Raw genomic sequence first — 15,388 nt, 5'->3', positions numbered from 1 at the left:
TTGTCGAATCTCCGGACCAGTCAAGTATATTCCTGATCTCTGTTGACAAACGAAATGAACTGACACTAGATCTTTTCTTACCAGTTTTATTGCCGAGCTCCCTTTCAAAAGTTTAAGAGCTAAGGTTTTGGTCCGGTTTAATGAGGATTCCGATCTTAAGTGTTCAAGTCAAATTTCCAATTTTAATCAAGTCCCGTTCAGCATTTCTTCCCTACCGATCTCATGCTTATTGTGCTTTCCGATCTCTTACGCTTAGATTAATAATTGCATTTAGTTCTTGTTTTGCTATGCTCAGACAATCAAATACTTAGGCAATTCAGAGATTTTCCAATCACATCCAATCATTGAACAAAGAGCGATTTCATTTCATACCAACATTTGTACAAGTCATTCGGCTGGGGGATCACCCCCAGCCTGATCTACATTTTGCTCATTTTCTCTCTCACCCTCGGCCTCCTCTTCGCTTTCCTCCTCGCCTCTAGGAGCCAGGTCGGTCATCCAAGAGAAGTCCTCCTCTGGGTAACGCTTCTGGAGCTCGGCCAGGAGATCTCTGTGAGCATTCACGTAAGCACCGGCTATTCCTGTCACCATCTCTTCATCTTTTGCCTTAAGCTCCTCAGCAAGGTGAGCGACACAGCGACTTCATTGGCGGGCGCTGGACTTCTCTAAGAGCATGATCCCTTTCAGCCAGAACATGAGTCTGTTCGGCCAGCTTATCCTCATAGTACTTCATACGCCCCTCAATTTGAGATATGTAATCCTGAGCGGATGAGAGTTGGGATCGGAGGGATGCCACTTCTTGACTCTTCTTCTCGACCTCCTTACTCAGGCAGTGAGCCTTTTCTCGGACTACGTGCTGGTTCACCAAGCACTCTACATTCAAGCTCATGGATCGGGTCAGGATGTCGTCAAGATTGTCCGGAGACAGTCTGTCTCGATCCTCCCGAAGGCAGATGGAAGACCCCAAGACTTTGGCAAAACCTGGGTTCTCCCGAACAGTCCGGTTGTTCTCCAGGGAAGCGATCAGCACTTGAGCGCCACGAGAAGGGGGCCTCGCAGGAGGTTGAGAACGACCCCCTTCTGTGCTTGGAGCAACTGGAGGAGGTGGAGGTGGCTCTTCTCGTCGAGGAGGAGATCGGACAGCTTCTGCGATCGGCGGTCCCGAAGGTCGAGGTGGGTCTCATTGTATCTCCCCAGGTTCATGGCCGGGTGTTTGAAGTAGTGCCGAACGCTTCATCTCCTTTACTTTCCGGGAAATCTCTCTTTCTTTCTTCCGCTTCCTGGAACCCTCACCACCCGCCATACCTGCACAAAGAAGAGGTCAGTGAGATCGCTAAGGTCCTGAGATCTGAGATGTAGAAAATACCAATGCCGAGGTCAGAGAGCGAAAGTTCGCGATCTTGGCCGGTGATCAGCTGTATGGTCCAATGGTGCAGCTCGGCGATCCACCGCATCTAAACAGAGAACTTCGAGTGGCGCTGATTCTTGATTCCATCACTATTAGGCTTTCCTCCTTGTTCAGGGTAATACGCTTCGGAATCAAGGGCCCCTGGTGCCACCAGCTACGGGGGAAGTCCTCAAAGCAGGTCGGATTTTTGCTCCTCAGAATGAAGAAGCGGTTCTTCCAATTCTTAAGAGAGGAGGGCAGATTGGTAAAGAGCCCACAATGAGGCTTTGGCTGAAAAAACCAGTGCTCATCGTCCTTTCGACGAGTTAGCCTGTGCAGTTCGGCGAACACCTTAGCCGTAGGACTGATTCCCTTAGCTCGGCACAGGCCTCAGAAGGCTACTAAGATCCGCCACGAGTTAGGGTGAACTTGAGCGATGCACACTCGGTGATATTTTAGGACCTCCTTGAAGAAGTCGTCCAGAGGGAACCGAAGACCGACCTTTAATTGTTCCTCGTATGCCATAACCATGTCATTCTCTTCAAAGAAGTGATCGGCTCGATGATCGCCGTGACACCGGATAAGTTCGTACGAATCAGGACGAATATTGTACTCCTGGCTGAACGATTGCAGATCGGATTCTTGCAAGATCGATGGCAGCTCGTCCATAGGACGATTCTCCCTCCCTGAAGAAGGTGCATGCCTTGATGGTGCGATCCGCCCCCGAGCTGGAACGGAGACCCTTGGAGGTTCTGGTTGTGCGCTTGGCCCGACCACCTCTTCTTCATCAGACAACCACGAGAACTGAATGGAAGGAGGGCTCGTCGCTCTCTGACCTTCGGCGCCGCTCATTTTCAAAGGAAATAAAGAATTTAAACTAAAAAGAAGATCAAAGCCCTTACCGGAGTCTGATCGGCGTCGGAAGAACTTGAGAAAACGAGAGAACTTTGAAGTTGTGTGCAAGAGACTGGAAATGACATACAGGAGCAAATGGCTAACCCTTCACCCCTATTTATACTCGTCCGAGCATTTAATGCTCACGAGGTTCCAGGCAGAGCATCGGTTAGCGGGACTCGCCAGCTGTTCTGACACGTCTCACGCATATTCCCAAGATCCCATAAAGAGATCGGTTAATTATAGAGCGGCAGATCCAGGTGTTTCGAATTATGGATCGGATAAGTGTCATTCAGGTAAAGAATCAGATCGGATAATCATATTAGGGCTCGGAAAATAATTAATAAGATAATAATTGACAAAATAAAATCTTTATTTTCAAAAGATCGGATTACATCATTTGGGTGATCTCAAGAGATCGGAATACATTTCCAAAAGTCAGATTACATAATTTGGGCGATCTAAAGATCGAAATACATTAGAGATCTGATTACATCAAAAGGCCGATCTCTAAAAGATCAGCGGAACATCCTATCTAAAGAGGCCTGTGTCAATAGTCAACATTGTGACTGATCCAAAGGGTGTCGCCGACCGGAGCTTAACCCGCTGTCGGAACACCCAATGTGGAGGAAAGCCGCTGTCGGAACACCCAATGTGGTGAGAAGCTGAATAAACTCGGAAGAGCAACCGCCAAGGGTCGGCGGAACATCAGCAATTTGATCGGCCAAAATCGGTTCGCCGATTATGCCGGTGGAACGATTCGGGATCGACACGATCGAGATCCGCGATCTAGATCGGTTAATTGGTCCAGTTCTCTCACCATCATCAGACAAGGTTATGCGATCACCAGGATCGTAAATTTTCAGTCGAGGAACAAAGAAGTCTATCGGAAAGGGATCAAAAACCACAATCATGGCGGAACGATCACGGGCAGCTAGGCGGAAGTAAGAAGGAAGAGAGGAAAATCGGATGAAGGAAAGTCTCTTTCGTCGGTATATATAGGAGAAAGCGGGCATTTATTGCTAAGCGAGAAAGCGGGACGCTTGGGAATCGAAGGAATTAATGCTTTGACCGGACCGGTGATTAAGGATCGGAATAATAGAGATCGGAAGATGGGAGATCGCATGAGAGATCGAATAGGAGCATGTCAAGAAGATCGAAAAGGGGAGGATCGGAAGGCAAAAGAATAAGACAAATCCCAAATAACCGTCGTCGAATCGAGCCGAGGTAGTTAAAGCGTGGCGAGCGAGATCTCCACCGCACGCCTAAGAATCGCCCGCAATGCTGACAGGTGCCAGGGTATGTCATGACAGTCCTGTACATCCCAATCTCCACCGTTGATCTCACTTGTAAGGACGAACCCGGAACCCTTGGATCAAGAGAGAAGACGACAAGACCAGCGTCTTTCGCTCTTAGCCCTCAGATCGCTCCGGATAAGAGGATTTGAAACCGTCAGATTGAAAGAAGAAAAGGACGAATATTCTGAAGAATAATCTCAGCCGTTCATTTTGGTTCTCTTTAATTCTCAAGCATCCGATCATGTCCTTCAAAATCCAGACCCTCCATCTCCCTCAAAATAAATCCTGACCCTTCATGGGGAGCACCCGATTCCTATAAATACCTGCCTGAAAATTGTTCAAAAAAAAAAGAGGAGGAAAAAAAAAGAAAATAGACAAGAAGGCAGTGACCATAGTGGAAGAACTCTGAAAACTTAATTTCAGTTCGTTACTCTGCTATTTTATAAGAAAAACTTTGGAAACCAGTTTTCTGAAGCGTTTTCTTGCAAAGGGATTCTTGAATACTGAAATTCTTCATTTTCAGTCCGTTCATTATCCTGTGACATTCTCACTTTCTGTCTTTGTTATCTCCTATTTCCATTCATATTGTCCAAGCTCAACTCCATTCAAGCTTGGTTATTTTGAATCCTTCATTTCGAGGCGAACCTTAGTCCTCCAGCTATCAACCTGCAGTCCTATTATTTTCTGTGATTCCATAGTTAGTTTAATAGACTCGACTTCCTACAGGTGAGTGCTATATCGTTATTTTTATCAAATGTTCTTCTTCATTCACGTATTTCATTTATTCTTTTTCTGTTTGTAATTTTCACCAAGTTTATACTGTATTTTAAGCACGAAGACGGTCATTTCCGAGTTTACTTCTTTGTTAATCAGTCTATTCTTTGATTAATCTTTATCGCTTCTTACCACAGGAGTTCTGGCCCCGAATAGTGTAGAAGTAACTAAACAAAATGTAGGTAACGGCAACTTAAAAGTCCTTTTATAATGATAAAAGGTCTAAATAATAAGACAGGGAAATGGTGAAGCCGAATCACTAGGAAAATTCAATAGGTCATTAGGCAAGACGTCATAAGACAAAATGAAACCAAACCTTGGATAACTAAATAGAATAAATCGGGCATTTATAGGTATTGGTAAAGTGACCACTTAGGAGGTCGGTCTAGTATCCCCCGTCTAGTCATAAGGTACCAATTAGTTAAAAGAAGCCTTATACCCAGCACCTTTGAACGCCAGAATCCTTAGCTTTAGGTCCTTATGACATGTAGCTGAAATTAAAATTCGGGAAATCGGAAAGGTCCCTTTCAGGCTCCTGTTAATTTAAAAGAGATCGGAGGAGAGTTCTTATCCGATTCTCAACTTAAAATTCCAATAGATATTTAAAAGAGATCGGAGGAGAGTTCTTATCCGATTCTCAGCTCAAAATTTTAATAAATACTTAAAAGTGATCGGAAGAGGGTTCTTATCTGTTTCTCGATATAAAATTTCCATAAACATTTAAAAGGAGGTCGGAGGAGAGTTCTTATCCGATCTTTGAGCTAAAATTTTAATAAATACTTAAAAGAGATCGGAGGAGAGTTCTTATCCGATTCTCAATCCTAAATTTTAAATACTTCAAAAGAGACCGGAGGAGGATTCTTATCCGATCTCCCCTCAGAATTTAAGAGAGATCGGAGGAGAGTTCTTATCCGATTCTCACACCTAATTTTAACCTATACGCAAAACAATCCCAAAACCAAAAATGATATGCGACGTCAATTCACTAAGGTTGTCTCATTTACTTATGTATCTAGGTGATCCGAATTTAGTGAAAAATTAAAATTTCCTTTTGACAAAAGGATTAACATGTCCATTCAAGCCCTCATAACTAATGCAAAGTTAAATCTACTTACCCTTATTAAGGGACGAGGTGGGGTGCCTAACACCTTCCCCACCCGTTTACGGACCCCGAACCTAGAATCTCTGTCTTGAAGTGGTTTCATTTCAATTTATTTTCACAAATGGTTTTCTTTAGTTTCCCTCAAAACTAAGGTGGCGACTCCTCACCCTTTCCCACTTCGGTGAGGGTTCGTTCAGGCGACCGCAAAACACCTTGCGACACTCTATAAATTCGGTTCGTATAAGAGTTGCTGTTTGTAAATTTCAGGCTTTGTTGTATCCTGAAGGTATATTGCCATAACCTTGCAGCAATCTAGTGAAAGCAATTAATACCTTAAAAATAGTGATTCATCACGTCTTAAAGCGTATTTTACACCCACTGCTACAACAATTAAACCTTTCAAATCATGGATAAAATGACATTAATTAACTCCTCTATTAAAATCTTCATTAAAATGCATCAATCTTGCAAGTCATTGCACGATGCTTTTAACTTATTGGTACAGCAGCAAGAATGTTTAGAAACTGTCCTCCATGTACATTTCTTTCATAGAGTAATATTATTTGAATACTTAAAGAAATTAAATTAAAAGTTAAATTAAAAATAAATAAATAATTATTTGATAAAATTATTTTAAAATAAAATTTAAATAATTTAAGTATTTAATTAAAAAGTGCTTAAGAGTAATTTAATTTATTAAAATTATTAAAAATAATATATAAAAATAATATATAATTAAGTATTATAGTTCTTAAAATGAAAATAATGTTAATATTTTTAAAAATTATTAAGATAATATAGCTTTTTATTTAGTCAAATAATAATTTTAAAATACATAAATAAATCATAAGTAAGATATTTTTATTTATAATTTTTAACTTATTTTAAATAATCTTTTTTTACTTATAAACTAAATTAAATATTAATCTATTTACTATTTTCTACTTATAAGTAGACTTGATCAGCTTATAAGTTAAATTAAATATTTTTTAAAATAAATAATAATAGCATTTAATTCTTAATTTTTTTAATATTCTATCAAATAGGAGTGTACAGTTTTCGGTTTAAACCGAAAAACCGAACCAAGTTGATTAATTCAGTTCAATCGGTTCGGTTTTAAAATTTAATCGGTTCGGTTCGGTTTATAATTTTGATAATTTCGGTTAATCGGTTCGGTTCGGTTCGGTTATTTTCATAAAAAATCAAAAAAACCGAACCGAACCGAAATTATTAATATATATAAGAAATCAAAAAAAATCGAATCAAATTGAATCGAACTGAATCAAACCGAACCGAAATCAAAGAAAACCGAACCGAACCTTAAGATTTTTTAGTTTTGATTTCTAATTTTTTCTGTTTTTATGTTTTTATTATTTAGATTTAATGTTAAAAAAATGAAATTTTATAAATTTCGGTTTGATCGGTTTAAAACCGAACCGAACCAATATTTATCGGTTCGATTCGGTTCGGTTTTCTCTTATCAATCGGTTCGGTTTTAAAAATTTTTTATTTTCGGTTTTCAGTTTTATCGGTTCGGTTCGGTTCAGAACCGAACCGACCGATTGCACACCCCTACTATCAAACACATCCTTTGCTTTCTTGAGTGCATTGCAGTTTCATAATTAAAGGACATGCAGCGGTTAGAAATAATATGAAGGAAGAAAGGAAGGAGAAATAATATGAAGGAAGAAAGGAAGGAGAAGAGGAATCTAAGATCCACAGCGTTCCTTAAACCCTAGAAACCAGAAATAACATAAACCCTTAAATGATGATTGCACAATCAACTATTTTTACGCCAGTCGGTCGAAAATTCATGGCCGGAGTTGGGTAGAGAAAGCCGCCACAGTGCTCAGTGGGTCAGGAGTCGGCGTCTTAATAATTTGGTGGCAAAGCAAATAATTACAGTCGATGACTTCAAAAGTTGGTTAATTTTAGCAAATTCTTCTCCTTTCAATTGCAAGTCTTGAATTATCAACAAGATCGTCTGACCTACGGTTAACAAAAGGTTTGATACAGCTGTTATATTAAATTTGTACTAGACTCCATTTGTCTTTATAATCGAGTTCAATCATAAGGTCCTCGTCTAATCTTTTAGTGTTGCTATAAATATGATTCAACTTTCACTATCATATAAATTTATATTTTAAATGATCAAATAATTAATTAATAAAAATTTATAAATTATATTTTTATTAAATAATAATTTTTATAAATCATAATTAACATTCATTGCAGTATTTTCTTAACCGTCGATTAAAAAATTAGTATTTTCTTAACCGTTGGTTAAAAAATTAATTTTAAAGAAATGTGATTTAAATTTTGAGAGCTAAAAAATTAAGAAGTTGTGCGAGATATTTTTAAATTAATTAATATTTTAAAATAATAATTTTTAATTATTATAATAAATAAAAATTTTGATTTTATAGGGATAAATAAATAAAGATAAATTTTCATAATTGGTAATAAAATTAATTTTAAATATTAAATTTAATAAAATTATTATTTTTTAAATTAGAAGGGAAATTTAGAGAGAGTATCATGTTGTGGTCTAGTGTAAAAAATTTTAACAATAATTAACAAGATAAAAAGTAAACTCGTAAATGGAGTTATTTGCTTGAGTTAAATTAGTGATTTATTAATAATATGATGTAGTTATGCAAAATAAAGATATGAGGGCATTTTAATTAATAGATATAAAGCTAAGACTATCTTAGTAGATTTGACGAGCCTCTTGATCTTAATGGGTTAACTTGCAATGTGCCTATAGGCCATAGCTTCTTAAATTTTGGTCCATTTCCAAACCTTGAAATTATCAATTGCAATTTAATTTATATATACTTTTATGTATGATTTAAGATTTTTATATCGTAATTAAAAAATAATTAAATTATTGAGATTATAATAAAATTAATAAATAATTAAATTATTGAGATTATAGTAAAATATGTATTAATTTGATAATAAAATACTATGTTAGAAAATCATCAAGCTTTCCAAAACAAATCAACTGCAGAATGGCACAGTTTAACCAAATTGTATCATTGAAGCGTGTAACCGGATTGATTTTCCCAAATAACAGGCACTAGACAAGATTCCTTCTATTCAAGGTCCATTCACCAGACATAATCGTTCAACAATCATTAATTGATTCTCAAAGAAAATTTATTGGTACAACTTAGTAATTAAAATCACTAGCTATAACTTGTGGCAGAAAAGGAGATGGTTTCAACTAAAACAGTAGACAAGACTTGGAATTATATTGCTTCTTATGCATGTTTCTCCATGAGTTGCCTGAACAATTCTTCTGGTGCTGTAATTGGAAACCCAAAAACAAAAGGGAAAAAAGAATTAAAAGCACACAAATTAGTGCTAGTACTCTTTAATCATTCATAAAATTTGTCATTGAACTCTGGTTGATCTTACCAGGCAAGCCAGTGAAGTTCTTGTACTGTTCAAAGCCTTGACGAATCAACATTTCTGTTCCATAGACGATAACAGCTCCACTTTCTCTTGCTTCCCGTAAGAGTCTTGTGTCTTTTGGCGTGTAAATGGCATCAAAGACTAGGCAATAATGTTTCAAGGCATGCTGCAGAATACAGAAAAGATCCCTCCCTCAGAATCTGCATATTCTTAAAATTTTTCTGCCAAAGAATCACAGATCCATGGAGAAATTAGATGGGAAGGTGGAGGCAAACCTTTGCTAATGGGGTGGCATCAAAGTTGGGTTTCATTCCCACAGATGTGGTATTTGCAAGAACCATTCCTTCTTCTGGGTGGAAATGTTCTACTTCTGCAAGGGTCATTGCTTGGCCACCAACTTTGTCAGCCAGCTCCTTAGCTCGTTCTGAAGTGAGGAGAAATCCAAATTACCAATAATTTGACTCATTATAATAACTAAAAAACTAAACCAGTACCAGATTCTTACCAAATGTTCGATTGGCAACCACAACTCTTGCTCCTTTTTGTGCACCACCATAGGCAAGCGACTTGCCAGCACCCCCAGCTCCCAGAACCACAAACAGTTTACCAGATAAGGGTGAGGTACCTGCTGGGACTGCGCCATTTAGTTCTGCCAAGCAAGAACAATCAGAGAGCCAGCACAAAAAGACCTCTCTTAACAGAATTTTTAGCTTCTCATTTCTCAAAAACAGATTTAATTAGTTACCTCGTAGTCCATCCTCGATCGCAGAAATGGCACCAATGTAGTCAGTGTTGTAAGCCATTAAAGTCCCATCAGGTCTCCTGACAATGTTGTTGATTGCTCCAATTTTCTTCAGGTATTAAAGAATGAACTAACAATTAACCAAATTTCATACTTAAAATTGTAGAGATGGTTATTGCAGCAGGGTGTTAGGGTATTAAATACCTTGGCAATGGGGTCAATTTCATTCATGCATTTAAGTGCAACCTCCTTATGAGGGATAGTGCAGCTGCATACCCAAATAAAATCCATTAGTTTGCTCCAAAGAAATACAGAAGCCTTACCATTTTTCCAGGGAATTTTGACAGGTAAATAATGCTCTCGCTAAGGATTTCAAAAAAAAGAGACTGTGCCTGCATCCAGAAGCAAAATCAATAGATGAATAGGTGTTGAAAAACTTCTCCACGTCATCCACCAGAAAATGCATGTAAACTGCGTTAAGGCCAACGGACTTAAATGATGCGTTGAACAAGAGAGGACTCTTGCTGTGACCAACAGGTTTCCCAATAATGCCATACACTTTGGTATCAGGCCTTATAAGCCTGAAGTTGTATAAATCCAACAAATCCTTTGCAGTTGGTTGTCCAGGAGCTGATATAGCACCTTGCTCCAGTGCACCATAAGTCAGGTATCCACCAAACTTGGGGCTAAGCAACCGAGAAATCAAGCCCCTCTCACCCATAACAATTCCGATTATTGGGACCTACAAAAATTTACATGGAAACAGCTCAGATGAACGCAACCGAAATTTTCATGGAACACTTTCAGGGAATGTACAATATTGCTTCACCTGAGAATGCACCATAATCTGAAAAATACGAGCACAATCTGTAATGTCTAAAGCAGTCGTTGCAATACTGACAATGTCAGCTCCACTAGCTTGAATTCTTGCAACAAGATTGGCAATGGCCTCGGCAGATGGAGTATTATGAAAATTGTGAGAAGAAACAATGACCTTGAAGTTATCAGGCTTGCTTCCAGATATTGAACTGTTGAAGTCATGAGCAACCTGCAGAATACGTGAAGCATAAGAATCTAGCTTCACATTTACAATTACAACAGGGCTAACCCTCTCCTTTCCCAATTGCACTGAGATTGGAAGCCACAAACTCCAATAAGAAATCCCAAAATTTGAGTTAATGCTAATGTATCTAGCTACTCTGCAATGTATTAATTACCTCAAGCTCAATATCAATATAATTAGCTCCCAACTGCATTGCTAAACGAAGTGCATCCTGTCTCTTGGTTTCATCACCCTCATATTGACCACCTTCCCAACTTGGTCTGAAAAGCATGAAGTTTTCATTTTAGAGGTTGTTACAACAAAGGAAAAAAGTTTCTGGAATCGCCGTTGAGCTAATAGCCCAACGGTCGAGCACTTGTTTCATAGGGCAAGAGATCATGGTTTAAACCCTGAAACATCCATCCCGTTTAAAAGTTTTCGAAGTAAAAAAAAAAAAAAAGAAGAAGAAGAAGGAATCGCATACAGGTTTTGACCTTCTTTTTAAAATTGGATTTTTTTTTTTTCATTTATGTATTACTGTAACAGAGAGACTGTGTGTGCAAGTAAAAAAACAAACAAAATAACCAACATTCAAGAACAGATAACAAACTTTCAGACTTGGTCATTTCATTACCTGTAAGTGACCAGGGTGGGAAGAGGAGATTGTTTAATGAGGATTTCAAGATCTTGGCGAGGATTGAAGTTTTTCAGGCAGTCTAGCCGGATTTCGACAACATCAGCACTGATTTCCTTGGCTCTTTGCATCTCAATCAACATTTGGTCGACAGTGGTTCCCATTAGTGGAGTACATAGCAAGGTAGGGCTGCTCTGAACTGCTTTAGAACCCAGTTGAAGATCAGACATTGTGAACTAACACACACACACACACAAAAAGTCTGTTAAAAATGATCAATGAAACAACTATTGAAAATGCAGGGAAAGAAATATATTAATAAAAAACATTCACAAAGAAAGAAAAATCTACCGGAAGGCTTCCCATGGTGGAGGGGGTGGTGGTGGTGGTGTTACTAGGTGGCTGTGAAGTTTCTTGGGGGAAGTTAGCTAGAATTCAGTGGCCGTAGACTCCTAGGAGCTGAGTTATAGTACGTATAAGAGTGTCCAATGGTTTTATAGCATATGGTTTCTGAAACTAAATTTGAAGGTCTTTAACAACATCTTTAACACATCTTCTTTTTAGTCAAGACTGGACCTTTTGGTGGCACCAGCCTACAGGTAAAAAGTTAAGTGCCGCCTGGCTGTAATCGAAAATTAGGTGAATGGGTTGAAGCTGAGCTTACTGTGGCAAGCAGTTTTCCTTTATCAAGAGAAAATTCATCCTTTAGCCTCCCTTTGTTTCACGCATTTGAGGCACCCGGTCAAAGGATTTTCTTAATCAAAGAGAAAACAAATTCATTTATAAGAAAAATGAAAAGAAGTTAATTTTTTATTTTTTAATTTAATAATTTTATTAAATTATGAAAATATTTTTGCATACGGTGAATTTCACATAAATTTATAACTTATTTCATGACATTTTTATAAAATGATTATTTTTTTTATAAAGTAGTTAATTACAGAAATTTTATCAACTTAATAATAAAAAAATTTCTTCATGTAAAAAAACACATAATATTTTTTTAAAAATCTAATAAATAATTTTTAATAAACCAAAACATATAATTTTTTAACAAAATTTACTATACATAATTTATCTCTTAGATTTTTTAAATTAATAAAATTTTCATAATTAAGTAATTTATGAAAAAAAAATTATTTTATAAAAATATAATAAGATAAATAGTAGATGTCACGACCCAACCTATGAACCGGACCGGTACTAAGACTTGGGCCAACCTAAAGCCCCCGAGTCCCATAGTAAGCCTAACTATTCATCAACCAAACTCTAAGGCCCATTTGGGCCCAATTTCAAAAATTTAACCGGACAGAGTCCGGCCATAAAATGAACCTTTCAACGGAAAGTTTTTGACTTATCCGACCTGTTGACACAATATATAATCAATTGGGGAGCTCAGCTCACCCTCAACATACTCAAATGTCACAAAAATAAATGGGAGCTCAGTTCCCTCATCCAGTCCAACATACATGTATATAATAAGTTTACAGGCCCAATATGGTAATTATATTACAGACCCAAATCAAATAAATATTTCTAACATATGCGAAAATTCTAGGAGTTAACAAAATTACACAAACATTAATAAACAACCTGCAAAGTTAAAAAGCAGGTTAACCACAATAATAATCCTCCTGTAGCCTGAAAAATAATGAACAGGAGTGAGCCTTCGACTCAGAGAGTAAAATATCAATTTAACCATCATCTCTATAGCTATCTAAAGCTAAAGCACCCTGTAGAATGAAATGCAACATCGGTAATACTTTCACATCATAACCACAAAAAGGTAATTTGGAGCACTCACACACCCGATAATGTCAAACAATACATATATGGGAGCTGATCCCTTATACAGCTCTCTTAATCTAACCTGTGCCAGCGAAGAACTCAGCTCGGACTTTAACTTAATAAACCAAATCGGGGTCCCAGCGAAGAACTCAAGCCGTGTCTACCCCGAAGGACCAAGTCCCAGCGAAGATCTCAAGCCGTGTCTACCCGTCCTGTCCATAGCCAACACCACACCACACGCATGCCAACTCACGCACACTGCTCCCAATTACCACAACAACATCCATGGCACTTAACAGTTATGAATGCAACATAAAACATGCCTAGAGTTTAACTACATAGATATTTACATATAAGTGATGCATGGACATGCTTGAACATATAATAATATCGAAATTACAATTAAAATTAATATTTTACTCACAGACTTGACAACAGTCATTGTGGCGGCTGGACGGAGGAAGAAGGCTGTCCCGGCTCACCTGACAATTTTATTACAATTATTTAATACAATTGACTCAATACAAACTAAGAAAAGACCAAATACGTCCTAAGTCGTGCCGAAAATCCAGCAGAGTCTCCCCTGTACCTAGGACCTACTCAACCTACAAATAGGTTTAAAACACACTTCTATATCCACCAACTATACACCCACAACTCAATCATATCACACAGCCCCTCCTGGGCCCATCCAAACAGTCATCAATCACAATATGTAAAATTACAGTTTAGTCCTTATAATTGACCCTTTTTTGCAAAAACTACCTAAATAAACTTTAAAAATTCTAAAACTTTGCCCTGCGGTCCTTAGCAATATTACTAGGCTAATGCAAAAAGAATCATAATTTTCTGAGCTATCACGAATATTTTATGAATTTTTAATCCCATTTAAGCACTAGAAAATTACAAAAAAGTAAGGTTCGGGTTTACCTATGCCGATTCGATCTCAGAAACGCGCTCGGGACTTCTGACAATGATGGGGTAGCCAAAATCTCGATCCAATTCCAAGACTTTTTTTGTAGTCGATCTGTCTGGCCGGAAATTCACAGACCCAGACAACTGTCGAATTTCCGTGAATTGAAGGTACCTACACGAAGCCCATAACACGGGGGTTAGTATAAAATTTTTAAGGAATTTTCTAAGCTAATTTAATGCTAGGAAAAATATTGCGAAATTTCGTGGGACCCACCGAAAAACAGTGTTGAAAAATTTCGAAATTTATATTGCCGCGAAGGTCTCAACGAGTGGAGCGCTCTGGTACTTTCGGTTTCCTCGTGGGGTTCACGGTTTGCTAGAAATCTAGCCCAAAAGTTGAAATGGGCTAAAACTTCCCGGACAAAAATTGGACAAACTGCTCGATGGATTTTGGTGTTCTTGGTGTCTATGGAAAGCTCTCGAGGTGTAGATGGTGTTTGACACAAGACCACCTTGTCGGTGGCGGATCGGCGGATTCGGCACGAAGCCAAAGCGACTCATGCGCTTCGTGCGGCTTTGCACGCGTTTTCTCGGTTTTCCCGGCTGAGGCTGGCGATGGGGGAAGGCTGGGGTGGCGCGCCGACGAGGTGAGGAGGGCTGGGTGGCGGCGGTGCGGCCTGGGGAGGAGGGAGGAGAGAGAAAACTAGAGGGAAAGGAGGAGAGGTTGGGCGCGCAAGAGAGAAGGAAGAAGAAAAAGAAAAGGGTCGGTCTGATTCGATCAGTCCGATCCGGTCCGGTTCGATTCGACCGGTCGATTTAAGATACAAAATTGTAAATTTTTACTCTGTCTTGGGATCGAAAATGAGGCCCAAAAATTTCAAAAAAATTTTAAAAAATTTAGAAAAATTCGTTGACTCCAAATATATTTTTTGTTTTGCTACGTGGTCTTTAAATTAATTTTTAAAAATCATCAAAGTTTTATATTTTCAGGAAATCAAACCCGATTTTTAAAATTCAAAAAATTTCAAAAAATTTCCTAAAATTTAAATAAAATTAAAATATTAATATTACTCACAAAATAATAAATTTAAAAATTTAGGGTGTTACAGTAGATATATGTAAAATTATTTTATTTTTCATAACAAAATAATTATACTTTGTATCCAACCAAATAACTATAGAATTTCTATATTCATACATAAGATTAAAAAATATCAATTAAACATAAGACATACGGTGAGACTCACTTATTAAACATATAAATCTAATATATTTATGTGTTGAATCTATAATAGATCAGGTTTAGGCGAAAATTTTCCTTATCTTTTTTATTTTTCTGATGAGTTTGATAATCTAGAGTTGGAGTTGAGCTACTCATCTAATCATCTTCTA

The 15,388-nt window shown here is 37.8% G+C and overlaps 1 protein-coding gene across 1 annotated transcript; it reads right to left on the bottom strand.

Annotated features, from left to right (window-relative positions):
• Positions 1–8,514: 8,514 nt before the first annotated feature.
• Positions 8,515–11,911, bottom strand: LOC110633474 (bifunctional 3-dehydroquinate dehydratase/shikimate dehydrogenase, chloroplastic). Its single transcript, XM_021782082.2, has 11 exons — positions 11,645–11,911; positions 11,294–11,529; positions 10,835–10,940; positions 10,447–10,665; positions 10,010–10,359; positions 9,822–9,885; positions 9,621–9,726; positions 9,381–9,524; positions 9,151–9,299; positions 8,879–9,041; positions 8,515–8,765 (listed from the first exon to the last, which is right to left on the bottom strand). Exons 1-11 carry the CDS (start codon positions 11,657–11,659, stop codon positions 8,722–8,724), a joined length of 1,596 nt encoding a protein of 531 aa, XP_021637774.2. The 5' UTR covers positions 11,660–11,911; the 3' UTR covers positions 8,515–8,721.
• Positions 11,912–15,388: the final 3,477 nt, after the last annotated feature.

This window comes from Hevea brasiliensis, chromosome 3 (genome assembly GCF_030052815.1).
Source record: "Hevea brasiliensis isolate MT/VB/25A 57/8 chromosome 3, ASM3005281v1, whole genome shotgun sequence".
Taxonomy (NCBI): Eukaryota; Viridiplantae; Streptophyta; class Magnoliopsida; order Malpighiales; family Euphorbiaceae; genus Hevea; species Hevea brasiliensis.
Note: the sequence above shows the minus strand (reverse complement) of the source record. Positions and strands in the feature narration are given on the sequence as shown.